General features: G+C 41.0%; 2 protein-coding genes across 2 annotated transcripts; one reads left to right on the top strand and one right to left on the bottom strand.

The window, feature by feature from the left end:
- Positions 1 to 1,255: 1,255 nt before the first annotated feature.
- On the bottom strand, positions 1,256 to 3,432 carry LOC137296977 (uncharacterized). The gene is made up of 3 exons (XM_067828910.1): positions 3,194 to 3,432; positions 2,426 to 2,653; positions 1,256 to 1,654 (listed from the first exon to the last, which is right to left on the bottom strand). Exons 1-3 carry the CDS (start codon positions 3,252 to 3,254, stop codon positions 1,422 to 1,424), a joined length of 522 nt encoding a protein of 173 aa, XP_067685011.1. The 5' UTR covers positions 3,255 to 3,432; the 3' UTR covers positions 1,256 to 1,421.
- Positions 3,433 to 11,252: 7,820 nt separating this feature from the next.
- On the top strand, positions 11,253 to 13,976 carry LOC137296974 (uncharacterized). The gene is made up of 3 exons (XM_067828905.1): positions 11,253 to 11,636; positions 12,466 to 12,699; positions 13,386 to 13,976. Exons 1-3 carry the CDS (start codon positions 11,408 to 11,410, stop codon positions 13,613 to 13,615), a joined length of 693 nt encoding a protein of 230 aa, XP_067685006.1. The 5' UTR covers positions 11,253 to 11,407; the 3' UTR covers positions 13,616 to 13,976.
- The last annotated feature ends 3,327 nt before the right edge of the window (positions 13,977 to 17,303 follow it).

Below are 17,303 nucleotides of genomic sequence, written 5' to 3' on the forward strand. Positions count from 1 at the left end.
ATACGTCAAAGACACTGAAGCAACTGACGAAGACGTTGCAAGAATAACGAAGAGATTCACTGAGCAGCTTAATAGCACACTGCAAGCGTACGTGTCTTGTGACAATATATAACAGTACTGTCATTACGTGTCATGAACACCTGAAAATCCATCAGATGAAATATGTAAAATGAACTCTAAACATTTTCATTTCATTTTTTTAGGCTTTCTTTTTTTCTTTTTATTAAGAATAGTTGATAATACTTCCAAATCTCTATGATTTATACCTTATAGATGATAAGTTTAATATTCTGAATATTACATGATTAACCTAAAAAGGCACTAGAGGCATTAGCGTTTTAGAATCCGAAGCGTATATGTATCCGTAGGAACCCTGTTGTCTTCCCTACTGTACTTAATTAATGCACATTCCAAACTTAATCCGTATATGCGACAGTGTTTGTACCGCCCCCGGCTCTTACACATACATCTTCATTACCATCCTTGCAGGTCTCCCCTACTAAACAAATATGTGGCACTCTGAAGTTATACTGTCTTGAGATGTTAGCTCAGGCCGAAAGTGAGAATTCCTTTCTCGGAGAGAAAAAGGTAAGGTTACTGGCTGCCTCTGTCACCTAGCCGTAGTGTAAGTCTGTGTATAATCATGACACCTGCAGCGCCTGTTGTACAGTGCTGCCCAAATGGGGTGTCATTTGGTTCATTTTGTGTGGGTGCTTGTGGGTGTGTGTGACTGTGCATTAATGTGTCTGTGAGTGCGTGTGTATTTGTGTGGCTGTGCTTCTGTGGATGAGCGTATTTGGGTGACTGTGAGCGTTTGTGTGGTTTTGTGCGTCTGTGAGTGCCTGTGTGTATTTGTGTGACTATGAGTGTGCCTGCGTGTGTTGGTGTGGCTATGTGTGTACGTGACTGTAGTATATTTGTACGGCTTTGTTTGTGTGTCTGTATCTCTGTGTGTGTTTTTTTTTGACTGCTTGTATTTGTGGCTGTGGCTGTGGCTGTGGCTGTGTTTGACTGCATGGCTGTGTGTGTTTGACACTGCGTGTCTGCTTGCGTTTGTGTGACTGTGTTTGTTTTTGTCTGTGTCTGTAGCTGTCTTTGCTTGTGTGTGTTTATGTGGCTGTATGTATTTGTTTGGCTGTGCGAAATTGAGAAATTGCCGATGTGACCTTAAAAATTAACTCACTCACTCACTCACACTTTATAACCAAGCTAACAAACTACAAGTTTGAAGCTTGACAAACATTGAAGAAAATAATATTCGTTGGAAATATTTATTCAGACAATCGTGCTTTCAAAATACAAACTTCAGCATACATTGAATTCACATCAAAGATTAGATTCATCTTTGCGGGAAGGAAAGGAGGAAGTCCAGAAACCGTGGAAAGTGCAAGAAATTGAGAAGGTCCGTGATCTTCACGTCTTCAAGCAGTCGGCTCAATGCACGTCCTCTTGAGTTTGTCGTAGATGTGTGATCCGTATTCTTGCGAACACATGCCCGAATACACCATCCTCTCGCCAACACACACGGCAAAGTAGGGGGAGTTAGACATTCCCACCCATTCGTTCAAGCCGTCGGGAAGACCCTTGCAACTTGGGTAGGTCAAATAGCAGGGTCTGCAATGAGCGCGATCACACTGATGTCGTCGGTAGTCACCTGTCAGTAAGAGAGAAAGGGTGAGATAATGAGTGAGTGACTTTATTTTAGTGATGGTAGTGGTTGAGTTTGGTTTTACGCCGCTTTGGGCAATTTTTCGCACTATCACAGGGACGGGAGGGTAAGGGGGGGGGGGGGGGGGGGGTAGGCGTCTTCGATGTGACGGACGAACGTTTTAGCCACTAGGTTACTCTACCGCCCCGTTCAGCCATGTAGGTGTGGCGCGGTGGAACTACTGAGGTCACATATGTCGTACATGCTTGCCCACTTTGGTGAGTGAGTGAGTAAATATTTAACGTCTCATATTTAACGTCGCAATATTTCAGCCATATCGTGACGACAACATAATTGACATAGAAATAGAATATATCAACATTATAAAAACCTGTCAACAAAGGACAGTAAAACAACTAGATTATCACAGGCAGATATTTAAAACTAGTAATTAAATTTAAAGCAGTGTAACTATAGAGGACGATACAATATGATCGCCAACAACTTTGGTGGATGGTTACACGTGCTAAGACCAAATCTTGACAACAAGCTCCACACACTGGTAAACTGTTGAAACTGGTTTGGTTTTCCTAGTTCCTGGTTTGATAGTATGCAGAGACACATTTGTTTTAAGTCGAAAAGGGTTAAAACGTTAAGTTAAAGATTCAGCTGTTTCAAATTGTAAAACTCAGTTTGAATGTAATTTTGAGTAAAACCTTAGATTTATTTCGAGAAATGGGAGCCAGATTAAAGAATGGTGTTAATGTGAATACTCACAATGGCCGTTGGGTTCCTCCCTCTCTGCGCAGTCGACCATAGTGTAGTGTTCGCATTGCTTTGTGATGACGTTCCAGACCTGGGGGTAGTGACACTCCATCAGATGTTCAGGCCAGTAGTACGACTGTTTCCCTGCGGAGCAGTTGTAGTACTGGGCGCAGTGGGTGGGGTGGGGAATCAACTCGGTCGATTCCGGCAGACAGTTGACGGCTTCGTTCTCCATGGTACCTGGCGAATTATGGTTGTGGTTATCGATCAAATATTCATAATCATTTTAATCTTCTAATAACGTAAGTTGCCTTCCAATCTAAATGGGTCAAAGGCGCGTGAATGTGAGTGAGTGAGTGAACTTAGCTTTACGCCGCACTAAGCAATATTCCAGCTATATGGCGGCGGTCTGTAAATAATCGAGTCTGGACCAGACAATCCAGTGATCAACAACATGAGCATCGATCTGCGCAATTGGGAACCGATGACACGCGTCAACCAAGTCAGCGAGCCTGACCACCCGATCCCGTTAGTCGCCTCTTACGACAAGCTGAGTCGCCTTTTATGGCAAGCATGGGTTGCTGAAGGCCTATTCTACCCCGGGACCTTCACGGGTCTGTTCTACCCAGAACCTTCACGGATCCGTGAATGTGAAGAAGTCGTGGGTGCATATATTGCTGTTGACAAGGGTTTCCGCTATTTTGCTGGTATTCCTTGGAACACCGTTAGGAAAACAGAGTTAAAAACAGGTGCTATTATCTAATTAGAACTGCTACTTACCCACTGAAACCGCAGTTGCCATGGCCACCAGGAGGCAACCGAGTACAACACCCAATGCCATGATGAAATTCAGCGACACGAATTCACCTGACTGGTCAATAATTTAAGAGATCAAACTCTTTCGTACAGTATTGTTGAGTATACTTCTGATCTGGGTGAATTCTGATCCGAGTGGGGGATATCAGCGTATTTATACCTTTCACCAACCATTCAAACGTCCATTCTAGCTTTGTGTCATTCTGGGTTGTTTTAGTGACGTCATCTCCATAAAAGATCTGTTTTCACATCTGACATCTGATTGACTAAGCGGAGAGCTCATTTGCATGATGTGACGTCACGTGCGCCACCTGGTGATAAATCAGAGAAGTAACTGCCTCCTTATCAAACATCACATCAGCTATTGGCTATGGAGACGAGAGGGTGGAATATATTTTATCATATCAATGACAGATCATATCTTTGAAATGGCATGTTTGTAAGAGAGACATGAAATACACACCCGTTGTTACCAGAGATACAGTGTTTAACTAAGTGTTGAAATTGTTTGGTTTTTAAAATGTCTTCGTACATACTTCAAACTTTTGCAACAGTCAGGCCATATTGAGAAAAACATTTTTTTATATTACTATAATTTCAAATTCACATTTTCATTTAGTCATGCACCTACATGCTCGTTAATTGGTATAATGTGCAAACGCAACGACCTTTGTAGCTGCAAGTCGGTGAGTGAGTGAGTGAATCCAGTTTTATGCCGCACCCAACAATATTCCAGATATATGACGGAGGGCTGTAAATAATCAAAGCTGCACCAGTCAATTCAGTGATCAACAGCAAGAGCCTTGATCTACGCAATTGGTCACATGTACCGATCACATGTGTCAACCAAGTCAGCGAGTCTGACCACCCGATCCCGTTAGTCGCCTTACGACAAGAAGATGTTACCGGGTTACCAAAGATCAGGGCGGCGGGGTGGCCTAGCGGTTAAGGCGCTCGCTCGTGTTCCCCGGCGTGATATTGCTGGAATATTGCAAATTTGCGGCTAAAAACCCCAACTCACTCAATCACACACTCGCTCACTGAAGATCAGTTCTAACCCGGATCTTCATGGGTCGAGCCGGATAACAGTGGTGATCAGTATTTTCGTTGGATTCTGTCCTTGAGCCTCAGTCGGATCCTGTCACCACACGGATATCCTGTTATTACTTTGAGATAAATGGTTCAATGGTATATGTCATAAAGAACAAGATATGTACTTTTGACAATACAATAACTTGGAACCGATTTAGTGCGTCATAAATATTGTATACGCACTTGGGATCAGCTGCACAAAACGTCGTAAACAGCATCCCTTCTTTCGATACTCCATAGTACGTCATAAACAGCATCCATGCAATTGACCAACTTCACAATGAGTCATAAATTGCAAACATGCATCAAGCACGTGGCACACATGCTCACAGAGACCACTGTCAACTCACAACACACTTAAACAAAATTTGAGCAAAATATATTGACCTAAAAATCTAATTGCACAAGGTTGTACGCTAACGTACTCACGCACGCCTACACACACATACATGCATACACTGAACACGTCTGCGACATGAGAGGGGAGAGTGTATATCAAGGGTATAAACCGCTGATTGAACTTTTAACTTTTACTGATGACTGATGTATAAGCTTAGTTCATCTCTTGTAACACTCTGCCTTGTGTAAACCTACCTTTAATGTTTGATTCTTGCAATTTTCCAGAAGACTGGATCAAAGTAATAATGACCCCATTGTAAAAAAAATATATTCAACATTTTCGCAACTAAGCTATAGAAGACCTGTCCTCTTATTTTTGGCCAGTCTTTAACTTCAGTCTTATTTCTGGTGATATTGCTGGAATATTGCTTAAAGTGGACTGAAAACAAAACCTATATCTCACTCACTCATCACATTATCATTTCTCTGTAATGAAGTTTTTAAAAAGGTTGATATAAATAAGTTAGCGTATATTCTTTATAGCAAAGGTGCACAAGGTAAAATATTCTATTATACTCAAAATATCAAACCAGATACCAGATACTAGATGCATATTGACCAAAATATGCAAACAGGCGTTCTTAATGAAGTGGGTCATACAATGTTGAATGTTGAGCCCAGGTCTTTTCTACGGAATTTACAAAAATATAAATAGATTTGTACACGAAAGGAATGGCCTTGGGATCGAATGGAATAATTTTGTTGTTATTTGAAGATAGTGTAGCACTTTGATTGATGATTATACAATTGCTCTCCAGAGCTCTTTCAAAAAGGCCAGATTATTCCTTGAGGTAATGACAAAACTAATAGTTTTTGGAAACTGATATCTACAAAAGTCAAAAAGTTGGTCTTTGAAAACTCAGACATTGAAGTTGTATCACATTATAAATATATGGACTTACTATGCTCTTCATGGTTAGTGTGATCTAAAGCTTGCGAAGACCCATGAAGGTCCCGGGGTAGAATAGGCCTTCGTTCGCTCGTCACGCCTAAAGCCTGGATTCCTCATGGTCATAATTAGGAAAGTCAATTTCTGCTGTCCTGGAGTATAACGCGAAGCGAGGGGAACTAAACGCAGTACGTTCATAGCATCTCTCAAATAGGCGAATTATCTGAATTAATTCTCGATCACGTACCATCCTTGTGTTATGCAACTTGAGTTCTCGTTGTCGGCCATGATGAAAGTCAGATTTGTTTCACGTACTTTCTACAAGGATTCACACGGGTCATATAAGGGTCACTGCTTATTTTCGTACTCGGGAAAAAAGTTTCTGTAAGTGGGTCAATTCACATTGGACCCGTGAAGTTCCGGGGTAGAATAGGTCTTCAGCAACCCATGCTTGCCATAAAAGGCGACACTGCTTGTTGTAAGACGCGACTAACGGGATCGGGTGGTCAGGCTCGCTGACTTGGTTGACACATGTCATCGGTTCCCAATTGCGCAGATCGATGCTCATGTTGTTGATCACTGGATTGTCTGATCCAGACTCGATTATTTAGAGACCGCCGCCATATAGCCGGAATATTGCTAAGTGCGGCGTAAAACTAAACTCACTCATTCATTAAAACTAAGCAAGGAAAGCTCTCAAAACCAGTATTATTTAGAAAATTAAGAATATCATTCCTATGTATTATTGTCCATTAATTGTATTTAAAGAAAGGTGCAAGGATGTCTGATTTAAAAATAAAATGTAATGAAACAAAGGCATCATTCTTTCATGCGTGTATATCTTATAATAATATAATTTGAAAAAAATAATATTTCCACAAATGTCATTTCTTGATGGACATTTTACAAAAATAGTAGAGATGAGATAAATTACAATAATTTGTACTTGGAACCGTCCGGCGTAAAGTTTGTAAATCTTTCATTTTATCACTAATGGAACAATGATTACTTATTTGTCATGATATCTAACAAGAAAGTTACCTACGTAATTATATATAACTATACATGTTTGCCAATCTGGAATGCATGTGCACATCACTATATACTTGACATGTGAATGAACCATTGCTCTTTGGGCCTGTTGTGCCTGCTGAGGGAGTGAGTGAGTTTAGTTTTGCACCGCACTCAGCGCTATTCCAGCTATATGGCGGCTATCTGTAAATATTCAAGACTGAACCAAATAACCCAGTGAGCAACAACAAGAGCATCGATCTGCGCAATTCGAAACCGATGACATGTGTCAACCAAGTCTGCGAGTCTGACTACAACAGGCACTTACAACAAGTATAGTCGCCTTTTATACTCGTAGCACGCCAGGGTTGCTGAAGGCCTATTCTACCCAGGACCTTTAGTGGTCTTGTGCCTGTTGATCATCTAGAAGACATCTGTCGTTATTTGTCTATCGGTGTCATGATTGTAAGCTGTTTATTACTGACTGTGAAATGTGAGGATTTCGTGTCACAATTATCTCCTTGTCTTTACTCTTCATTCAATCAACATCTATATTCACACCCACATGTTACAACATTTGCACAAATTGGCGTGTTTTCCAAGAAATTCATAACACAATGGAATAATCTTTTTCTGTACATTCATACAACTTGGTTCCTAAATTATATCACCCCAAAGTGGAATGCCCCCTCAATTTTCAGTCTTCTGGTTAGAATGTTCACTCGTCACGCCGTAAATTCGGGTTCGATTTTCAACATTCGGGCATCATACACCAGGATGTTGGTGGCATATTTCTAAAAGCGGGATAAACCAACAGTCTAAATAAACTTAGAGTTTTATTCGTTTCACTGCTATACCGACAGAGTCTAACCAAGACCTAGTAGAAGGTCGCGTCAGCTAACCTCTGAGCGATCCATGACCGTCCAAGAGACGTTTGAAGGGATTTAACCAATCAGACTGCGGCCACTGTTTAGTGTTCGGCCAATCGTGACCAACTCGTGTTATTCCGGGTCAAGCCGCTTAGCGATTTCATATTGGTGTAGGGACATCAGAACGCAGGCAAACTGTATGTAGCGCAAATGGGGTTGCGCAGCATAGAGAACATGACAAGACTTCTTATATTCGAGCGAAGCGAACAAAGGTTGGCAACGTACTTTCCTCGCTTCGGATCGAAAACTATTTTTCATGTGAAAATAAAATATCGCCACCATCAAAGGTGCACTCCCATTTCCTCACTTGGCTGTGCTCTCACATTTCGTACCCAATGTTCAGTAATTGCTCACGTGAAACATGTTTTATTCAACATTTTAAGCGCCACTCGTGGTATTCAGATCGTGCTTCGCCTCCATTACCCCTGCCAGCTTCCGGTTGAACGGAGTGATGGAACAAGAATAAACATATGTTAAAAAGAAATACCATATTGCCTAATTTTATCATCATCCCGTTGGAATTTATTTGTCTTATCTGTCGTCGCTATTTTTAGAATTTTCGTAACATTTATTCTATATAAAAACACTTCTGACGTAATGGGTGACTGAAGCAGGGCAGGTAACTGTAAGTATTCCATATAGAATACTACCCTCCTGTTCCTTCACTCCGTTGACCCGGTAGGTGGAAGGGGGAATGGAGGCAAAGAATGGTCTGATACACCATGGGTTGTGCTTAAAATGTTGAATAAAAATATTTCACGTGAGTAATTGTTTACCATGGGGTTTGAAAAGTCGGAGCACAACCCAGAGAAGAAGTAGGTATATACTTTTGATTGTGGCGATGATAAATTTTGACCTGAAAAATATTTTTCGAACCGAATCGCGAAAAGTACGTTGCCAACGATAACTCTATTCCTGTTTGATTTCAGTGGTACTTACTATCACCGAAGTACTCATATATTGTATGGCTGTTTTTGTTTTTGCTAATTTATTTTAAGGAACCAAACCTCTTTGGTACAACTAAAAGAAGGAGAAAAACATAGATGTTCAGACGTAATTATTCCTAGAAGTTCACCTTATATTTTCAATTGTATTTCTGGAAAGGGTTTAATAATCATAAATGAGATTTGTTTTATTGGATATCCTAATAAAATCAATAACGAGCAACACATGTCCACTCACAAATGCATAATGCTTGATTCAGCGAAAAAGGGGACTTTTTCCAAACCATGTATTTTATTGAGTTTTGACGTCACTGAAATATGAACACGGCCTCTCCTCAAGTGAAACATTATCGCTTGACTAAAAATACAACATCTCTTCAAACAGTAATCAATCCTCCACAAGGAGACATCAACCCGTTGAGAAGAGTGAAATCAAAATGCCAAAACAGGTATACATTAAATTTTTAGTAGCAGTAATGTTTATTTACCCTCAGCAATATTCAAGCTACTTGCCGTCATCCTGTAAACAGTCGAGTCTGGTCCTGACAATCCAGTGATTGATTAAACGATTGACTCTATGATGACTTGTGTCTATCTGGTCAGTGAGTCTGACCATCTGATGCCATTTAATCACATCTGACAACTAGAATAAATTAATAAATCTGTAATCTGATAGTGTATAATAAATGAATGTTAATACGGTGTGTCCAGCTTGACCAGATCAAGTGGATACTAATTCATGTGACCATGTCACAACTGGTTGGGTCTATTATTGTGAAGGGGTGAACCACTGTCAGTTGATTGTGAGCATGTCCGAACAGCCGAGACAAGGTCTCCGTTTAACATTCTCTAATGAAGTTCACGCGACCTGCCGTTTGTGCTAACTGACCTGCCGGGACATGCATATGTAGCTCAGGTCAAGTTGAACAAGCTGTACCTTGGGCATACCAAGGTATGTGCACACGACAGTCTTCATCCCAGGACTGAAACAGAAAGGAGACAATTGAAGAAGCATATGATAGATCCTGAGTTCGATTCGGCAGAAAGAGAAACAAAACAAATTTCAATCGGGTGATGTGAAAAACATGAATAACAAACGTTGCCATCAGGAGAAGGCTGCAACGTCTGAGGGTACGTCCTCCCATCAGACGTCAATTTCCCAGACACCAACAGGTACATATGTCTGGCGTGGGAGCAGGCTTGTATAAACGTCCATTGATCAAGTGATGCTTTCACATAACAGTTATGCGATACGAACCTTTGTTACTGAGCACAACAACACACATTTTATGTGGGGAAACCAGACTTTGGGTAACACGGTAACACGTCCCTGGACAGAATGGTCTTTATGTGACAGAATGGTCAATTCTGTTTCCTCTTTTATAGTTTGGGCTTTTTGGGAAATGCTTCAACACCATTCATTATGATCCCCATATGGTAAGAGTTTGATCGGCATTTTCATTATATGAAAACAACTAGAAAGAAACGTATATTAGCAAATGTTGAATGCCGTTCTTTTCACTATTTTGTAGACATTCTACGAGACGCCTCTTAACCGACCATTCTGTTGCATTGCAGTAGTTGCCGTCGATGCAAACGCCTCAGGAACACATGCCAGTTTCCTGGACCCCTTGTAATTCTTACCCCTTTCAGAATGTATCTGATTGCTTTGTCCGATACTTTTCTTGAACCAGACTGCCATCTTGGTTTCATTATCAGTAGCATATCAGTGATGCAGATGAAAGACCCGGATGTACCGACCCTGGACGCTCTTGAATCACGGTGGGTAGCCAATAATCGATATAGGGTGCTCTAGTCTCCATTATTAACGTGCATTGTCGATGGTTTCAAATTTCATAAAATACTCCTAACAAAACACATACAAGTCCATCTTGCAATTACAAACCGATTCCACGACCAATGGCTCTGTGGCCTTTGCTTCCAACTGCAAACAGGCGATGTTGCGTTTTGGTATCGTTTTGTCTCGGCAGTCTCACACTTCCAATGAAAACTGCTGATTAACGTTTGACCTTATATTGTAATTTTCACTTCCACCATTCTCACGTAAACTCTGCATTCAATTTCCATCAGCTTAAAGACAGGCTCATCTGGTCTTACAGAAATTGCTTCTACGGCTACAAACGTTGCACCCGTGAAGATCCGAGTTAGAACTGATCTTCTTTGGCCCATGCTTGTCGTAAGAGACGACTAACGGGATCGGGTGGTCAGCTTTGTTGACACATGTCATCATATGTTATGTAGAGCAATGCTCATAATGTTGATCACTGGATTCTCTGACGCAATTATTTACAGACCGCGTCCATATAGAATAGAATACTGGTAATGCTTAGTACGGCGTAAAACTCACTACAAAAGTGGCATTTGTCGATCTTATCGATCATGAAAATTACATGGACAAATATTGTCCCAAAATTAACTATTAAATAAATAAAAATATAAAACAAAAGAAAAAGGACGAAGAAAAGCACTGTAAACAGTTAGTGAAACCCTCTACAACAACGTTAGTAACAGCATGTATGTTGATAATGTCGCTCTAATAAATATGCCACTTCAGAGATAAGATCTTTTTTTAAAATCTCTTGAGAATCGCTGACGTGACGTGCGAAAAGGAGGCAACTACTGCGCTGATTTATCACAAGGTGGCGCACGTGACGTCAATTCATGATAGCGGGCCCGTCGCTTAGCCAATCAGTTGTTGGATTCGAAAGCAAAATTTTCTAAGGCGATGGCGCTAAAACATTCAGATATCTTTATGTCTTGTGGGCGTTTCATTTGAGTAATATATATATAAATACACTTCGGGCTCTAATCCAGATCAGAGGCATATACAAGAAAACTGTATTTTGCAGGAAGAGAGTTCAAGTAAATCGTGCCTCTGAATTTCTAGTTGATCATGGTATTTCGAATTGCACTCGCTTGCCTTCTGGTGGCCATGGCAACAGCCTCAACACCCGTGGGTAGCTGTGTATCTACAACCAGCCCGGATTACAGAAAGGATCCCGATGACTGCTCGGTGTATTATTTGTGTGTAAATAATAACTTGTACAAATACGAGTGTTCAAACCTCGTGTTCGATCCTTGGACCCAAACATGCGCCTCCCCGGGATCCATCTACGACAGCTGTAAGTATTAAACTCTATATTCAGACTGTGGTAGTGTAACAGAACGCCACAGCGTTAGCTCGTCACGCCTAAAGCCTGGATTCGATTCCCCATATGGTCCAATGTGGGATGCTCGTTTCAGGCGTCCATTGCCGTGATACCCTGGACAACTGCAGAGGGGCGGTGGGGTAGCTTAGTGGTTAAAGTGTTCGCCCAGGTTCGATTCCTCACATGGGTATAATGTGTGAAACCCATTTCTGGTGTCCTCAGCCGTGATATTACTTGAATGGGCTTAAAATCACTCACTCACTCACTAATTATAATCAGGAGCTATTTGAAACTCGTTCATGCAGGACTTATGTCAGAACAATTTCGATCATTGAAACCTTCTTGTTAATGGAACATCATGTCAAAGAGCAACTCTGTGGAATAATTACTTATAAACATACAAATGTTGTTTCGTCATTCCAGTGTTGAAAGTGTGTTGTTTATTTCCCACGAATAATAATAATAATAAAACCAAAAACAGAAAAACCAACCCCCCAACCCCCCCCCCCCCCAAACCAAACAAAAACTAACCAAAAAACCCAAAAAAACAAACAAACAAACAAAAACAACAAACAACCAAAAAACAAAACGACACAGGTATAAATTGGAATTGTTGGGAAACTGGCTGCTCGTCAGTCTTGATTTATTTTAGTCTTATTCAGGAAGCCTCTGCGGTCAGTTGCTTTGAAAATTTGAAAATCTGTGGACCATATCCTGAAATCTTAGGAAACATCTTATTAAATTAAATTAAATTAAATTAAATTAAATTAAATTATTCCAAATAATATATGTTCTTTGCCAGGTACCGAGACAGAGAAGGAGACAGAGGCAAGCTGTCCCCCCGAGTCTACAGCCCTGATTCCCCACCCGTCTCACTGTGCCCAGTACTTCAACTGTTCCGCTTCAAAGCATGGGTACTTCTGGCCTGAACATCTAAGGGAGTGTCCCTACCCACAACTCTACAACGACATTACGAAACAGTGTGAGCACTACACCATGGTCGACTGCGGCGACAGATTTGAACCTACAGCTCAGTGTGAGTATTTCGTAAACTTTTATACATGTGGTTCAAAGAAAAGTCGCAATAAGCGCATTTAAGCAGGTGTCGGGCTTAACCAATTGTGTGACTGGGAACATTATACGTGTATAATCAAATTGGAGTAGGAAAACCAGTTCAACTATTTCTTCTCAGTCTGAGATGATTACTGTCCATTTGGCCACACCAGGTGCCATCCTCCTAGTTGTCCTAATCTGAGTAATAATAATAATAATAATAATAATAATAATAAAACCACTCACGATTGGCATGAGATGCCAGGCTTCTATTGCAGTCCACGATCATACAAAACGTATTAACGATACAGATTTAGGCTGTGCCTGACTCACTTTAGTATCCCAGCCCTGATGGAACTGCTAAAACCGATAACTAACCTCACTCATTCACATTATTTGGTTCCGACCTGATTTCCTAGACATTGAAAACCTGTAGCTGAGAGTTTGACACGATTTTCCAATGCTTCATTTTTTAAAGAATACTCGATTTCCTTAGAGTTATGACTTAACAAACCAGTAGTCTGTATCGACGCCTGGTGTTTCTTTGGTATAGTAAAATGGTAACCGTCTTTGACATGCATTACTTCGGGATTTCCTCCCACGTAAGTTTTAAGCAGCGCTAAACTAAACTTATCTCACTCACTAAATCAGTCACCATCTCTTTGACAGGCGACTACCGCGGGAACCAGTGCGAGGCTGCTCACTGCAGACCCTGCTATTTGACCTACCCAGTTTGCAAGGGTCTTCCCGACGGCTTGAACCAGTGGGTGGGGATGTCCGACTCCGCGTACTTCGCCGTATGTGTGGATGAACGGATGGTGTATTCGGGCATGTGTTCTCAGGAACACGGACGACAGATCTTCGACAAAGTCAAAAGAATGTGCATTGAGATTGCTTGAAGATGTGAAGATCAAGAACCAGTTTCTTGCAGCTCGTACAGTTTCTGAACTTCCTCTTTCATGATTGGTCATTCCTTATTTGGCAGTGATGCTCACTTAGGGGTCACGTGATGGTCCTCTTTCTTCTGCATATTCCGGCAAGACTTGAGCTGACATTCACCAACTATACTCAGATTTAAATATTCAAGTATCTTTCAGGTGTTCAATCAGATGTAACTTGTGATGCCTAACTTGAATTTTCGAATTTTGGTGCTTGTGTCAGTACCATGAATACACATTTTGTTGCCTTGATCCTTTGCACTTAATGAACAATGTAATATATGTTACAAAATAAAGTCTGAATAAAAACACTTGAAGAATTGTCCAGTCAGTTATTTAATATGTACACACTGTAAGTCCCAATGCAGGCGGTATCAGCTACCATTCGCTCGTTTCTTTTTCAATATGTGGTCCTTCAGATTAGCCGTACGACAGCCGTACGATAGCCGTACGCGTGTTCGTGGTTGTAGCAAGAACCATTTGACGGGGTTCATTGGTGGCGGAGTTGTATCTATCACATGACTGCATTCGTGACCAACTCGTGTTATAGATGTGGGTTTTTTTTGTTTTTGCTTATCTGCTTAAAGTGAAGTAGAAAACATGTTTGTTAACATTCTGACGTACGTATTACCACATCTTCACCTTATATTTGCAACTATATTTCTGAAAAGTGTTTAATGATCACAAATGGGATTATTTTCTTTTTGGTTATGTAATAAAATCTATTAAAAAAACCTAGCTGCATTAAATCCCAAATCAGGAACTCAAAAGTAACATAAAATTATTACTCTGATTGAACATTCGGGTAATGTTGCTGTCACAAGGAATTTGAAATGAACTAGCTAAAAATACATGATTCACCAAAGAAAAGTGACACTAAAATATTTCCAGAGATCTGAAATACATACCAAATGCTAAATATTAAAGCTGATTAGTTACATAGAGATATATAGTGAAGAGCAAAAGAAACGCAACTCTGACTTTTTGTCAAGTTTTTAAATAGAAGACATAAACATGAACGTTTACTTTTAAGAGATTTCATTTTTTTCGAAAATTGCGTTTCTTTGGCTTTTAAGTATAGTATTATTGCTTTGAAACTCGTAGCGATATATAATTACAAGCACGGGGCATGGTGGACGAGTTGGCTAAGGAGCCAGGCTAGTGATCCAGCGAGGTTGAGGTTTCGGGATCGAGCCCACCTGTGACCGGGTGTAAAAACCTTGGAGTCAACTTTGTGTGCAGACTCTTTCAGTGTTGTCACAACCCCTAGTGCACTGTACACAACCCTGTGCACTTAAAAGAACCCACGAATCCGTTGGTATATGACCGGATGGTGGCCACATGAACACGTGTATACACCTAGTTGCGGGTACGGCAACGTGCAGTAAACTTGGAGAAAGTGCTGTGACTATGTGTCCCAGTCCACCCAACTGTGAATTGGGTACCTCGTTAGGATGAGAGAGCCACAATAAACTCGGTGCGCCTAGTGGCAGCAAGAGTTGTATACTCCCTAGGGAGTTGAGATTGAAATACGATGTGCTGTTGAGATTGACATCCGGTGATCGAGGGAAAATACCTAGTGCCTAGAGAAATTGCCTTGCAGTTTGATTTGTGCGCTATACAAGAACACTTATAATAATAATAATAATAATAATAATAAAATTACAGACAAACAAGGAGAAAAACATCTTACAACTCCGCAGCCCAGTCAGCCTTCCTCCGGTAGTGACACCAACCACACTGGAGATGGGACTTGCCCCAGGGGAAGGCACAGAACCCGACCAAGAATATCTTGGTCACAACATCTAAAATCCACACTACTTGAATGTGCGATGGCGACTGGATGGCCTGACAATCCACGCATAAATGGCAAATCGCTTAAGCTGCACTGGGACAATGCCATGCCCATGTATGCTTACCTGACGGAGCAAAATCTCCGAGATCAACTCCGGAGGCTAAAACATCTTATGCCCCGTGAGCCAGTTCAACCCACAACTGGTGCCCGTCAGGAACCTTTGCAAGAGCAAAATACTCAGGTGGCAGCAGACCCAAAACTTCTTATGGACGTCCGCGTCAACCTCTTTCCTCTTCCTGGTGGAAACTCTTCCGAGAAAGAGACAATTGGCCCCGAAATTTTGGACCCTCAATCTTCCTCTTCTTCAGTTGCAGACCTTACCGAAAACCCTGTTTATATTTTGTTTACTTCTATTTATGAGGAAATTTGTGATTTACCTTTAGAGAAACGGAGGCCAATTAAACAACTAAACATGTCTTTTCCCAAAAATGAAATTGATTTACTTAATGAAATTATCTCTTTAAAACTTCCTGCGGACTGTTCATTACATGAAGTAAATTGTTGTGTCTATGCTGCCGCTCGAACCTTGGAGGAACTTCACACAGTTTCCAAAGAAAAGTCTTCTAATACTACTAAAAATAAACCAAGAAAAAACCGGTTTCAAGTAAAATTAACAGAAACTAGAAAATATATTTCCTGGATAGAACTGTGCCTGAAATTAAGATCATCAGGGAATCCCATGTCTAAACGACAAAAGGCAATCTGGAGAAAATTAAAATTACAGTACAAAACAACAAAAGAAAATGTACTTCTCCAAATTGTCGATTCCCTTAAGGCAAAAATAAAAGTTTGGACTGAAAGAAAGAAAAAATGGGAAAAGAGAAACAAATTTATCAAACAAAATAAACTTTTCAAAAATAATGAAAAGCAATTCTATAGGCAACTTAAAACAAGTGGTGATGGTGAGCATGATAAACGGCCTCCCATGGCTGCCAATGAAAGGTTCTGGAAACAGTTGTGGTCTGTACCCGGCAACTGTAACCTGGAGGCACCATGGGTCAGTGATTATGACCATGCAATGCATGAGAAAGTAACTAGGTCGTTTGTGTGTTACATCTCACCAGATTGCCTTAAAAGTGTCATTAAAAAGTCCAAATCTAATACAGCTCCAGGGCCTGATGGCATTCGAAACCGGTACTGGAAACTGTTTCCCTGTGTCCAAGCACCACTCCTTCACTGTTTCAATTCTCTTGTGGATACAGGTGATGTTCCTCCATGGTTCTGCAAAGGTCGCACAATACTCCTTCCCAAAACAGGAGACTTGACTGATCCCAAAAACTTCCGCCCTATCACATGTCTAAATACTCATTATAAATTATTCACAGGGTGTTTGACAAACCTCGTGTCATGTTACTGCTCTTCCAATGAGATAATTTACAGGGAGCAGAAGGGGGCGAGAAAGGGATGTTGGGGGTGCAAGGGTCAACTTCTTGTACAGAAAATGATTTTGGAAGAGGCTAAAACATATCACCGCAACCTCTCCATGTGCTGGATAGACTACAAAAAGGCATACGACTCTGTCCCTCACGAATGGATTCTGAAGTCTCTTCAGTGTATTGACCTCCCTGAGCGATTACTTCATTTACTCAAGTCTTTAATGAGTTGCTGGTCGACTCAACTTGAGATGTACTCACAAGGGCAGGTGCAGACTTCGGAATCTATTCCAATTAGAAGGGGAATTTTCCAGGGGGACTCCTTTAGTCCTTTGCTTTTTTGTCTGTCTCTGAATCCTTTGAGTTTTCTGCTCAATAGGGAGGAGGGCTATCATCCCGGACCTCCTCAGCACAGATCCCC

The sequence above is a fragment of the Haliotis asinina genome, chromosome 9 (genome assembly GCF_037392515.1).
Source record: "Haliotis asinina isolate JCU_RB_2024 chromosome 9, JCU_Hal_asi_v2, whole genome shotgun sequence".
Taxonomy (NCBI): domain Eukaryota; kingdom Metazoa; phylum Mollusca; class Gastropoda; order Lepetellida; family Haliotidae; genus Haliotis; species Haliotis asinina.